Raw genomic sequence first — 14,606 nt, forward strand, 5'->3', positions numbered from 1 at the left:
CTGTAGAGCTTGTTCTTGCCCCAGAACGTCGTCCAGTTCCTCACGAAGTGAAATCCCTCTTCCTCACACCATCTCCTCAGCCATGCATTGATTGATTGTAGTTCCGTCTGCCTCTTCACATCTGCCCTCAGTACTGGTAGGATCTCCGAGAACGCTATCCTCCGAGTCCTCATCTTCAGCTTCCCTCCCAAGATCTTGAATTGTTCGGTGAGTGCCTTCCTGCTGTAGTCTCTCCTGGTGACATCATTTATCCCGACGTGGACAATAACTGCCGTCTCTTCTGTCTCTGCTCCTTCCAGGATCCTGTCAATTCTGTTGGTAATGTCCTTGGTTCTTGCTCCTGGGAGACAGGTCACCAGCCGATCCTCTCTCCCTCCTGCTATGTGACTGTCCACCTGTCTCAAGATCGAGTCTCCCACCAGGATTGCAGATTTCCCTTCTTTCAGTCTCCGCTGTGGTCGCAGATCAGTGTCCATGGTGGATCTCATTTCTTCTCTCTCTAGGTGCTGGTAGGTTCCTGCCTCTTCTTCCTGCGAGTGCTCTCCCTGGGATCCTTCTTCCATGGTGCCGGATAGTTCGTGTCCTCCGCTTCGTGCATCCTCCGTGTATGTGTGTTGCTCGGATTCCTGTTCTTCTGCTCTTCTGTAGGCGTCCTCGATGAACTTCTCAAGTTCCCTGACCTGTTCCTCAATGTGCCTCTCTCCCGTGGGGTAATCAGTAGTCAGGAATGGGTCTTCTGAGCTGTAGAGTCCCTCCAGCCTAAAAAGCTTTCCAACAGTAGTGTGATAAGGACCACATGGAGCCTGAGTGGGCTCCCATTTCACTGTTCCTGGCCTTTCTTCAGGCAGGTTTAGATAAGGGTTTAGCGGTGGCCTCCCTTAAAGTTCAGATAGCTGGACTTTTGTGATTCAGGGCATACAGGGGCTCTAGTTTGCTTACTGTTCATCCAGATGTTACCCAGTTTCTGAGGAGGAGTGCTTTGTTTGCAGCCTCCCTTGCGTCATCCTTTCCCTTCATGGAATCTTAACATCATTCTACAGGATTTTGTGGAAGCCCCTATCAAGCCATTAAAGGATGTTACTTTTTTTGATCTAACAATCAAGGCTGTCTTTCTGGTCGCCATTGTCTCGGCACGGCATATTTTGGAGCTTCTAGCTCTTTCGTGCAGGGAACGGTTTCTGCAAATCACAGACGTGGGAATTATTCTCCGTACTGTTCCTTCCTTTCTACCGAAGGTGGTTTCTGCTTTCCATGTCAACTAGGAGGTTTGTTTGCCTATGTTTCATTTTGCAGGCTCTTGAGCGAAAGGATCAGATTTTGTACAAGCTGGATGGCAAGAGAGTCTTGCTCCACTATTTGGAGAAGACTAATGATTTTCGGCTGTCTGATCATCTCTTTGTCCTCAATGCTCCACCTTGATGTGGTTTGCTGGTGTGGTGACCTTGATCGCTTGATGGATTTGTATGGTCATTTCCGCGTCATAACAGCCATGGCAAGCAGCCGCCATCTTTCTTTAAGGCCCAGTCAACTAGAAGTGTTACTGCTTCATGGGCTGAATCTTGTGCAATTCATCCAGATGAAATTTGCAGGGTGGCTACTTGGTCCTCTCTTCATACCTTTACCCGATTTTACCAGGTGGATGTGGCAGCTCGCTTTGATGCCACTTTTGGGACCTTAGTGCTGCAGGTAGGCTCTTCTGTCCCTCTCTAGACACTGCCATTGCTTTGGTACATCACCTAGCATACTGAATCTGGAAGAAACGTAACTAAATGGAAGACTAGGTACGCACCTTCGATAATCTTCTTTCTGTTAGTCCCTGGAGGATTCATTATGGCTCACCCTCTATGTGTAAGCTCAGTTGTTCTGAATTGCCTTTTTTCTGCCTCAGCTATTCTCCTTACAGGTTTGAAGATCTTCCAGCCAGTAGATGGATCCTTTGGGGAGTTTGCTCTTCTTTGAGTAAACATATTGTTGAAGGCTGTTTTATGTGGGTGGGTGTTGCACACAGCAGATTAGTTTTACATTGTTCCTAAGTGGTTTTCTGTGCTGCCTCTGAGCCAGATTATTGCTTATTTTCATGTTTTGCAGAGCAGACCAGTTCAGAAATTGTTTATATTGCTGGGGCGCTTCCCCAGTATCCCTTTCCTTGTCATGGATTTGTTCAGGTATGTTGCTTGGCTTTAGAACTGAACTGCAGGAGGCTCTCACTGTCTCTCTAAGATGGGAGGAGCATGTGCTCAGGATTTCTGTAACTCCTGGATTGCGGGAAGGAATTGAACACCTATCGTACTGAATCCTCCAGGAACTAACAGAAAGAAGATTATCGAAGATGGAAACTTAATCTTCCATTCTGGTGGCTCCAGACTGGCATATGAACATAAGAATTGCTGCTGCTGGTTCAGACCAGTGGTCCATCATGCCCAGCAGTCCGCTCACAAGGCGGCCCTCTGGTCAAAGACCAGTGCCCTAACTGAGACTAGCCCTACATGAGTACGCTCTGGTTCAGCAGGAACTTGTCTTCCTTATCTTGAATCCCTGGAGGGTGTTTTCCCTTATGACAAACTCCAGAAGAGCGTTCCAGTTTTCTATCACTCTCTGGATCGTACGGAATCTATCCCCTTTCAATTTTAGAAAGTGCCCTCTCGTTCTCCCTACCTTGGAGAGGGTGAACAATCTGTCTTTATCTACTGTCTATTCCCTTCAGTACCTTGAATGTTTCGATCATGTCCCCTCTCAATCTCCTCTGTTCAAGGGAGAAAAGGCCCAGTTTCTCTAATATTTCACTGTACGGCAACTTCTCCAGCTCCTTAACCATCTTAATCGCTCTCCCCTGGACTCTTTCAAGTAGTACCATGTCCTTCTTCATGTACGACGACCAGTGCTGGACCCAGTACTCCAGGTGAGGGCGCACCATGGCCGAGTACAGCGGCATGATAACCTTCTCTGATCTGTTCGTGATCCCCTTCTTTATCATTCCTAGCATTCTGTTCGCCCTTTTCACTGCCGCCGAACATTGCGCAGAGGGTTCATCGACTTGTCAATCAGAACTCCCAAGTCTCTTTCCTGGGAGGTCTCTCCAAGTACCGCCCCGGAAATCCTGTATTCATGCATGAGATTTTTGTTACCAACATGCAACACTTTACACTTATCCACGTTGAACTTCATCTGCCATGTCGACGCCCATTCCTTGAGCCTGATTATGTCACGTTACAGGTCTTTGCAATCCCCCTGTGTCTTCACTATTCTGAACAACTTCGTATCGTCCGCAAATTTAATCACCTCACTCGTCGTACCAATGTCCAGATCGTTTATAAAGATGTTGTAGAGCACAGGTCCAAGCACCGAGCCCTGCAGTACCCCACTGGTGACACTCTTCCGGTCCAAATATTGGCCATTTACCCCCACTCTCTGTTTCCTTTGCTCCAGCCAGTTTTTAATCCACGTGAGTATTTCACCCTCGATTCCAGGCTCGCAATTTTCCGAAGTAGTCGTTCATGTGGAACCTTGTCAAATGCCTTCTGAAAATCCAGATATACAATGTCGACCGGATCGCCCTTGTCTATCTGTCTTTTTACTCCCTCAAAGAAGTGCAGCAAGTTTGTCAAACATGATCTGCCTTTGCTAAAACCATGCTGACTGGTCCTCATCAGCCCGTGTCTGTCAAAGTGATCAATGATGCTGTCCTTTATTAGTGACTCTACCATCTTTCCCGGTACCAAGGTCAGACTCACAGGTCTGTAGTTTACAAGATCTCCCCTCGAACCTTTCTTGAAGATCGGCGTAACATTCGCCACCTTCCAGTCTTCTGGAATCTTTCCCGATTTGATTGACAGATTGGCTATTAGTTGAAGCAGTTCTGCTATGGTCCCTTTCAGTTCCTTGATGACCTTCGGATGGATGCCATCCAGTCCCGGGGATTTATCGCTCTTAAGCCTATCAATCTGCCTACACACCTCCTCTAGACTGACCGTCAATCCTGTCAGCTTTCCATCTTCATTTCCAGCATATAGCCTGTGTGATAAGTACATGATACCCATTTGTCCAGAATGAGACTTCTGTCTATTAGAAAAGATATGAATAGGAAGTACCTAATCTCTATCTGTATGGCTCCTTTATCCCTTAGTGATGGGTCTTGAGTTTTCTCTTATTTATGTATGGAAAGAAAAGTAAATTTAGATTGTTTAGCCACCTTTTCCAGTAAAGGTTAAAGTGACTTATAGCATTATTATGATCCAGTTACAATAATTCCCTTTACTATAGAGCCTTCAATGTATATTGTTACTTACAGCAACAGAAGACCAACTGACTTCCTGAAGGTAACAATGAGTGCAGTGGGAAATGTGGAATTTGAAACCTAGTTTTCCTGGTTTATTGTTCTTCGCTCTACCTACTAGATTATTTTTCACCTAAAATATTGTTTTATGTTGATGGTTTGAAATGTCTCAGTACAGCTAATTTTTTATAGGTTCCCATGGAATATAACCATCTACAAGAAATACCAATAATTGGATTGAGGAATAGACTGTTACTGTTGCATTATATTTCTGAATTATTTTGTCCATGCATTCCTATGTTTGACCTGGAGGGACATCTTGATGAGACTGGACAGGGACCTTCAATTGGATTTGATACTCTACGAGGAATTCTTATATCACAAGGAAAGGTACTTACTGATGTGTTTAGCTTTTCTTTCCTTTTTTTTTTTTTTATAAATTATTATTAATTTTCAAATGAATTTAAACATAAACACTACACAGAACGCACTTTAAATACACAAATAATTCAAAAAACAATCATTTTCTCCACCCCCCACCCATAATTAATAGAAGTACATATTTAATTTCAATAATATAGATAATTAAGTATGGCAAACAATTATACATTCCCCTCAACCCACCCATCCACCCTGGATGTGTAAGGAAGTCAAATAAAAGGAAAGATACATGACAGTTATTGTGACTTCATAAATGTAGTCAATGGGCTCCACATCATTTTGAATGCATTACTATTTCCCAAACATTCCGCATTCATTCTTTCATACTTGTAACTGGAACATAGGTTTGCCCACCAGAAAGGGTAATTCAGTCGTTCATAACTCTTCTAGTTACGTGTAACCATGTGTTTAGCTTTATGGAATATGGAGGATGGTTATAGAATGCTAGAATATCAGTGAGAATTTAGATGCAGATTGCAGTGGTAAGTGAAAGGAGTAACACATGGGTTTTGTATAACTTTAGTAGATTCCATATTCCAGAAATTCAAAATGAATATCACTTGAAATGCGCTGATGAATTTTGTTATGAAATTTTAAAATAGTTGTGAGCCCAAATTTTACCTGTATTTATACAAAAAGGAAATAAACTAATCAAGTGTGAATAAGAAAAATCTCACTCAAGAAAGTCTCCATTACAAATTTTATTTGTTTCCTAGTTTAAATCCATTGTGACAAATATTTACAAATTAATAGATTGTGTTCTACCTTATGATCAGATAAAAACCAGAGTCTTAGATTATTTTCATTGCTTGGTTAGATGGCAGCCACAGTACAGGTTACACGCTTTTGACATTTTAAAAGAGGCTTATTCCAGATAACCCAACTTCCCGGATGTTTTCTCTTGTACCTTTTCCTTTTATTTTAATACTATTTTTGTAGTCCGTTACATTAACGGGTGCTAGAATAGATGTGTAGACTTAGCCATTTTTTTCTTTTTGTATGTCTATCTTTCTTTCTCTCTCCCTGCCCTCCTTTCTTTCTGTCTTTCTTTCTGTCTCTCCCCCTGTCCAGCATTAGCCCTTCTCCCTTCTTTTTACCTCCCCCCCTGTCCAGCAATAGCCTTTCTCCCTTCTTTTTACCTACCCATATTCCCATTTCTCCTTTTACCTTTCCTATTTCCAACTTTTTCACTCCATCCAGCATCATTAGAGTACCTGTTGCATTGTTGGTGTTCCGGTGTCTCTCTGCCTTGGGTCCGGGCCGGCTATTGTGGGCCGGGATTGCCAGGGGCATCCTGTGGGACAGACCGGGGTGCGGGTTAGCAGAGGTGGGGGAGTTCTGAAGGGCAATGCGAATTGACCTTCCATGAGTGTGGTTTGAATCCATTGCATGAGCTTCTGCAAAGGAACTAAGGGAGCCGTTGTTAAAGTGATCCAATTAAGCCTTCTGCTTCAACGGGGATGTACCCAGCAGCACGTGTGCCTCCACCTCCTGTTATTGCAAAGCACAAGCAAGTTTCATGATCCCATCCGGGTAATAGCAGGTGCGTTCTACGGTCGGCATAACAATTTTGTGCGAGGGCACATTCGGAGCGCGAACTTTCGCTTTCAAACGAGTGTCAAGTGGCGGTTTACCCTACACAAGTCACTCTGTGCTGATTGAATACTTTTTACTTCAAAAGGCTTACTCTGTGCAACTTTCGTGATTATATATAAAAAAAAGATAGGTGAGAGAAGGGGCATATTCCCCCAACAGGCCCTGATATCTATACACACATGACATCCCCCTGACATCTCCACACACACACACAAAAGGACAGGGGGCCAGGGAGAAACATTGAAAGAAAAAAAAAACAAAAACCAACCTTAATATTGACATACTGACAGAAATATGTCACACAAACACTCAAACACAGATAGATGGCAGACAAAGACACATACAGAAGGACAGGGGGCTAGAGAGACGGATTGAAAGAAAAAAAAAACAGTGGACAAGGAGAGAGACACACACAGAAAATAAAAAAAACAGACACACATACAACAGCCAAAGAGACAGACACCAAAACAAAAACAGACAGACATACAGCGGGCAAGAAGAGATACCAAAATAAAGAAATACAGACAGCGGCCAAAGAGATAGACAAAAGGTGACAGTAAAAACAAAAACACACAGAAGGACAGGGGGCTAGAGAGTCAGATTGAAAGAAAAATAATAATAAAGTGGACAAGGAGAGAGAGACACACAGAAAAAATAGACACACAGAAGGACAGGGGGCTAGAGAGACAGACTGAAAGAAAAATAAATAAACAGGGTACAAGGAGAGAGCGACACACACACAAAAATAACCATACACAGAAGGACAGGGGGCTAGAGAGACAGATTGAAAGGAAAAAAAAATAAACAGGGGACAAGGAAAGAGCGACATACAAAAAAAAAACCAATACACAGAAGGACAACAGTGGTCAAGGAGATAGACAGAAGGTGGCAGTCAACGACACACACAGGACACGGGGGCTAGAGAGACAGATTTAAAGGGGAAAAAAAAAACCCAGTGGACAATGAGAGAGAGACACACAGGGAAAAACCCCCACACATACAGCAGCCAAGGAGACAGACACCAAAACAAAGACAAGGAGAGAGACCAAAATTACGAAATACAGAAAGTGGCCAAGAAGACAGACAGAAAAAAAAAAAAAAAAACAACCCAGACAACCAAACAGCAGCCAAAGAGAAAGACGGAAAAAAAAGAGGCAGACATACAGCAGCCAAGGAGACAGACAGCAAAAAAAACACAGACAGACATACAGCAGCCAATGAGACAGACCCAAGCATTCCTTTACACCAGTGGTTCCCAAACCTGTCCTGGGGGACCCCCAGCCAGTCAGGTTTTCAAGATATCCCTAATGAATATGCATGAGAGAGATTTGCATATAATGGAAGTGACAGGTATGCAAATCTCTCTCATGCATATTCATTAGGGATATCTTGAAAACCTAACTGGCTGGGGGTCCCCCAGGACAGGTTTGGGAACCACTGCTTTACACCCTTGAGTTACTCAGAGTTTCTTATGTTGTCTGGGAAGTATGAGTGTTATGTTCATTTGACGTAGGTTTTAGATAATTGAGGCTTTGGTCTACATGTTTACATGTTTATATGCATAGTTAGTTGGGGAGGGTAGAGCATTTTTGAATAAAATAAGTGTTTCGGGAGAGACTGATATCACAAAAATAAGATATTTTTCAGAAACTTTCAATTTTTAAACTGTACCTACATGCCCCAGTGGCACACAGATCTGCTGAAAAAATGGGACACCAAATATTTTATTAAGCCCACAACATGCAACAACAAATAGGATAAATCTAAAAACTTAAAATAAAACAACCGTACAATGGATATTAAAGATCTCACGGCAAGTTTTCAGTAAAATTTTTTAACTATTAAGTCTGCACATCTATTCTAGCACCCGTTAATCTAACGGGCTTAAACACGAGTAGTATATATTCTATGCACCCACAATTCCTTGTTAAGAAATATTTCCTTAAGTTATTTTTAAGTTGAAATAAGACTGCCTTGATTGATCGCTTAATCAGAATTCAAAGTGATGTACATATCAATAAAATTACAAAATTTAGGGGATAACAAAATAAATGACAAAAACTAAGTCTTGCAAAACATATTATAAACTAACATTACAAACATATTAAAACACAAGGAAAGATAGGGAAAGGAAATACAAGTTATTTGATAGTAAATAAGACATTCAAAGGAAAAAACAAAAGGAAAGGAAAGATCAATGTACTTCTGAGAAGCTATAAAATACAGTTGAAATAATGCCATTAGAAGAGCTTACTAATTATCGAATGCATCCTTAAAAAGAAAGCTTTTTAATTTGCTCTTAAATCTATCCAAGTTGTGTTCTTCCCTTAAGTAAATAGGGAGTGAGTTCCATGTTTGAGGGGCTGTGACAGAAAAAATGAATTGCCGCCAAGTATTGGAACAAACACAAGGGTGATCAGAAGAAGTGTCACAGGGCGGTGAGGGATGCCAAAAAGGACTATGAGGAGAAAATAGCGCAGGAGGCCAAAAACTTCAAGCCCTTCTTCAGGTACGTGAAAGGGAGAAAACCCGCAAAAGAGGCAGTGGGACCGCTGGACGACCAGGGAAGGAAAGGGTACATCAAGGAAGACAAACAAATCGCAGACAGATTAAATTCATTCTTTGCATCTGTCTGTACAAAGGAAGACACTGTAACAATTCCAGAAGCAGTGAAAGTGTTCAAAGGAGTAACAGAGGACAACCTTACCACAGTAAAAGTGGACTTGGACCAAATAGTAATAACTTTATTCTTCTATACCGTCACAATCTTGCGACTTCTAGGCGGTTTACAATCAAGAGTGTTGGACATTCAGCAAAATACAATAGGTAGATATTCAGAGGAAATACAGAGATCAGAGACCTCAGGAGACAATAGTATAGAAATACAATTTGCTGAGCAAAAATATAATATGTACATTTTAGTAGGTAATGTCCCACAGGACCTGTTGGGGATAAATAGCAACGTAAAGTTACGATAAGATGAAGATAACAGATTATATTTATAACAGTGCTGTAAGTTCAGGTGAAATAGGGAGGGGGGAGGGAGAGGGAGAGCGGGTCAATTGTTTAGGTATTTCTGGAACAGGTATGTTTTTAGGCATTTCCTGAATTCCCCGTATGTAGTGGGCGAAAGCAGTTGGTCTAGGTCTTTGCTCCATAGGACTGCTTGGTGAGAGAGAAGGTGTTCGTGGTGTTTTTTCATTTTGCAGCCTCTAACTGGAGGGGAAATGAGTTTTGGGTGTGTGTTTCTCTTGAGTTTGTTATTAGAAAATGCGAAAAGGTCCGTTATGTACTTGGGGGTCAGGCCGTATAGTACTTTGAAGCAGATGCAGATCGACAAACTCAAAAGCGACAAATCTCCTGGACCGACAGAATTCATCCGAGAGTCTTGAAAGAGCTAAAAGTGGAACTATTGCAAAAACTTGCCAACCTGTCAATCAAAACAGGGCAGACGATTGGAAGATAACGAATGTCACGCCGATATTCAAAAAAGGATCAAGAGGAGTACTGGGCAACTATAGACCTATGAGTCTCACGTCGGTCCCTGGGAAGATGGTTGAGGTGCTGATCAAGGATAGCAAAACCCAACACCTAGACACACACAACCTGATGAAAGCCAGCCAACATGGATTCAGGAAAGGGAAGTCATGTTTGACGAACCTACTTCAATTTTTTGAGACAGTGGACAGACAAATTGATAATGGAGAACTGGTGGATATTATATACTTGGATTTTCAGAAGGCGTTCGACAAAGTTCCACACGTAAGACTCCTCAGGAAACTGCAGGGCCATGGAATAGAAGGAGATATACTAAGATGGATAGGCAAATGGCTGGAGAACAGAAGGCAGAGAGTGGGCATAAATGGGAAGTTCTCAGACTGGGAAAATGTGACTAGCTCGGTACTTGGGCCCATCTTATTTAATATTTTCATCAATGACCTAGAGGATGGAACATCCAGTGAGATCATCAAGTTTGAAGATGACACAAAGCTATGCCGGGCCATCAAATCGCCGAAGGACAGTGAGGAACTCCAGAGTGACTTAAGCCGATTGGAGAATTGGGAAGATAAATGGCAGATGAAGTTTAATGTGGAAAAATGCAAAGTGATGCACTTAGGCAGAAAAAATAAGGAACATAAGTATAGTATGTCAGGTGCAACTCTGGGAAAAACTGAACAGGAAAAGGACCTGGGAGTATTAATCGATAGGACACTGAAGCTGTTGACGAAGAACGCAAATAGAATGCTAGGCATGATAAAGAAGGGAATCACGAGTAGATCGGAGAAAGTTATAATGCCGCTTTATAGAGCGATGGTCAGACCGCACTTGGAATACTGCGTCCAGCATTGGTCTCCATACCTAAAGAAGGATATAAAACTGCTAGAGAGGATGCAGAGACGAGCAACAAAGCTGGTGAAAGGCATGGAGAACCTGGATTATGAGGAAATACTTAAGAGACTGGGGTTGTTCTCCCATGAGAAAAGGAGACTGCGAGGGGATTTGATTGAGACTTTCAAAATACTGAAAGGAATCGACAAAATAGAGTAGGAAAAAACATTATTTACAATGTCCAATGTGGCATAGACAAGAGGACATGGGCTGAAGCTAAGGGGGGACAAGTTTGTCCTCAGGACAAATATCAGGAAGTTCATATGCAGATCGTCGGACTTGATGGACCTAAGGTCTGTTCCAGAGATGGTGCTTCTTATGTTATGTTCTTATGTATTAATAATTTTAAGTGAGGGAATCATCAGTAAATGTTGTTCATTCAATCTCAATAATCTATTTGAGGTGTAGGGAATCAGTAGTTTATAAATAAAAGCAGAAGTTTTATAAAGTAATGATTTGAGTGTAAGCAGACTTAGTTTATATATTATCTGGTGAGCTACCAGGAGCCTCTTTCTTAAGGAGAGGTGTCATGTGATCAAACTTCCTAGCTTTCGATATAAGTTTAATAGAAGCATTTTGAATAATCTGTAAACGTTTGATTTCATTTTGGGCTATTCCCTTAAATAGGGCATTTCAATAATCAATTTTAGAAATTACCAAGGAATGGATTAGAATGTTAAGTGACTTTGGACATAGAAATTGCGAAACTGAACAAATTTGGCAAAGTCTGAAAAAGGTTGATTTAACAATGCTACTAATGCTACTAGGTTAGTTTATAATGAAAGATAACCCCTAGAATCTTAATGCCGCTGCTGGGTCAGACCAATGGTCCATCATGCCCAGCAGTCTGCTCATACGGCGGCCCTTATGGTCAAAGACCAAAGCTTTCATGGTGGGGTGGCTAGAGGCCATACGTATGATTATATCACCCTAAATTTTATATGTACTACAAATGTCCCTGTTTTTCTCACCATCATTGTATCACAAATTAGATCCTATCCTGACAGAGTTCCTGTAGAGATCCAAGCCCCCTCATATAGCCCTGAATACACTTAAGTTTCAAGTTTTATTGAATATTTGATGAATCGCCTATTACAAAATTTCTAGGCGATGTACATTAACAAAATAAAAGTATTCAAGAGGCTAAAATATAAATGTCCCCAACCTATGGGTGGGTTGCAATTCCCTGACTTTCGTAGATTTGCTTTAGTGGCATTGCTTCGTAGCGCTTGTAGATGGTCTTCGGTACTCTTGGATCTGGATGTTCCGCTCTGGCTAGCCACCGAGAGATCTTTAGTATATCCCTTCTCTTTGATGCAGTTAGTGGGTGCTTCAACATTACCATTACTTCACTGTTGGCCTATCTTGAAAACTACAGTTCAATCCTTGGGGATCTTGGATAAAACTTTACCTGTCCGAGTGCACCAGACCTTCTGCTCACCTTTGTGAGGGAATACCTCTATTCAATTTGGACAACATCCTGTTATTTGGATGCATTGGCGTCAATTAGGTATTCATTCTATTCAGGACCTGTTAGATCACTCCACTTTGAGATCCTTCTCATTCTTGCAATCTCGTTAAAGGTTACCTTCTATCCAACATTTTAATTATATTCATTTTCAACATTGTTTGCTTCTCATATCCCTATAAACTTTCTTCTCTCTTATCTCAAGAACCTACACTGTTTCCCTTAATGCATTCTAGTATATTCATGCCTCATTTATTATCTAAATTTTATCATCATCTTACAGTTTCTTAGTACACTTCATCTACTTCTATTCAATCTATGGTTTAATAATTTTTATTGATGACTACATAGAGAAAACAGAACGTACAATAAAAATAATACATTACACCAGGCTTGCACAACTCAAAAATGATCCGGGGCCAAAACGAAGTCAGAAAATGTAGCAAGGCCACAGCTCGAGTCACCTGGAAGTGCGCGGACATTGCTATGATGATGTCATGCGCATGCGTGACATCATCACATTGACACATGCACAGAAGCCTTCCAGACAGGCCCTGAGATGCCAGTGGGAGGTGCCAGCAGGGAAGAGGGCATGAGAGAAGGAGAGGCACTGGCTTGAAGTAGTTGAGAAACACTGCTGTAGGCAAAGTACCTCCAACCACAGACCTCCCAAGCTCCTCCCTAAACCCACCCAAGCTCTGTGCCAGATCCTGCCTCCCTTACTAATTGTATTGCAATTTTTTCCTTTCATTTTTCATATACACACAATACACACAGCAGATATAAATTCTCAAAACTGACACATTTCGATCACTAAATTGAAAATAAAATATTTTTTCTTACCTTTGTTGTCTGGTGATTTAATTATTTGGACTTCCTTCTGACTGTGCACCCAACATTTCTTTCACAATCCAACCCCATCCCCTTTGGGTCCAGATCTCTATCTCTTTTTCCTCTGCTTACCCTCCTCAGATCCAGTTTTAGTTCTCCTTTGTATCTACCACCACCTTTGTTCCAGGTCTTCCTTTCTCTCCCTCTTCTGTTATGATCTTCCATCTCTCTGTTCTTCCTCAGGGTCTCTCCTCCTCTGTCTCTTCTGTCTGCATCTCCCATAGTCCAGCATCTGCTTCCTGTCTTTCCCCTTTGGTCCAGGCCTCTCCCTCTGTCTTTCTTCTGCTTACAACCCCACCCAGCCACCCATGTCCAGCATTTGTTCTCCTTTCTTCCAGTCTTTCTCTGCCTCTCTTTCCTTCTTCCCTGGTCTAGAATCTTTCCACCTCTCAGCAGTCTCTTTCTCTTCCCTCTATACACCCCCAAGTCCAACATCTGCCCCCTCTCTTCTGCCTCCCCTATATATATCTTCCTTCTGCTAACATTTTGAGTCCTCCCCTCTCGTCCAACATCTGCCCTGTCACAGCTAAAGACGCGTGTGGGCCTCAAGAAGCTGTGTCTTTGGGGAGATGGACAAGCGCGAGGTCTTCCAGAAAACTAAGAGGTTGCTGTTCAGCGGCGCCCAGGCCTACATGGGGGCAAGGGAGCAGAAGCACTGCCTGAGGCGCTGCAGAGGTGGCGTATGGCAGTTGTGGACTCGGACTCCTACACGGACAGACTCGCATTGGCTGCGACATCAAGTTACTGAGGGGGCCCTGTCTTCAATTCTGTTTTCCCACCCCTCCTCAAAATCCTTTTCTCTTCCCCCTCTCCCCGGTGTCCAGATCCAGCATCCCACCAGGGCCCTCGCGATGGATGGGGGCCTTATCTTCCCTGTTTCCCTCACTGCTAAGCTAATGATGGCAGCCTGCAGAACAAACCAAGTAGGCTGCCATCAGTCTCCTCAGCACATTCTCTCTGCCTCAGTCCCGACCCTCCTCTTATGTCAGGGGTGGTACCACGGCAGAGGGAACGTGCTGTGGAGACTGATGGCAGCCTGCTTGGTTCGCTCTGCAGGATGCCATAATTAGCTTTAAAGGGAGGAATCCGGGGGAAGCTGAGAAAGACAGCCGATAGGGAGAGCCATTGTGGGCCACAGTGAAAGCTGTTTTGGGCCATATGCGACCCGTGGGCCTTATATTGTGCAGGACTGCATTACACAATGTATCATCCAGTTTTTGTGCTCCCCCCACATCAACCTAGACCTTCCCCCCAAAGCCTCCACCCCCCAAAAAAAGGCACCAGAGAAATACCCAAGACACCTAATGAGTAAACCAACCAAAGTATAGCCTAAGCCAGGCCAACAGGGCAGCAGCAGTTAAAACCATCTCAATTGGGTTTGCTGCATCATCCTAACCACCGCCCATCCCTCAAAAGTAGGAAAAAGAAAAAAAGGAAGGTATTTCCAGGACCCTGGGTTCTGATGGGTCCCGGAAAAGCTCACAGATGGGCAACAAGAGTAGCCCCCCCCCCACACACACACACACCTTACGGTGTGTCCAACCTAGT

General features: G+C 42.8%; 1 protein-coding gene across 1 annotated transcript in view; it reads left to right on the forward strand.

Moving 5' to 3' along the window:
* Positions 1–14,606, forward strand: part of HERC2 (HECT and RLD domain containing E3 ubiquitin protein ligase 2) — a 3,346,202-nt gene that overhangs the window by 3,068,841 nt on the left and 262,755 nt on the right. The window contains 1 exon segment of the mRNA XM_033948978.1: positions 4,466–4,663. Within this exon segment, the coding sequence (XP_033804869.1) occupies positions 4,466–4,663 (198 nt within the window).

The sequence above is a fragment of the Geotrypetes seraphini genome, chromosome 6 (genome assembly GCF_902459505.1).
Source record: "Geotrypetes seraphini chromosome 6, aGeoSer1.1, whole genome shotgun sequence".
Classification (NCBI taxonomy): Eukaryota; Metazoa; Chordata; class Amphibia; order Gymnophiona; family Dermophiidae; genus Geotrypetes; species Geotrypetes seraphini.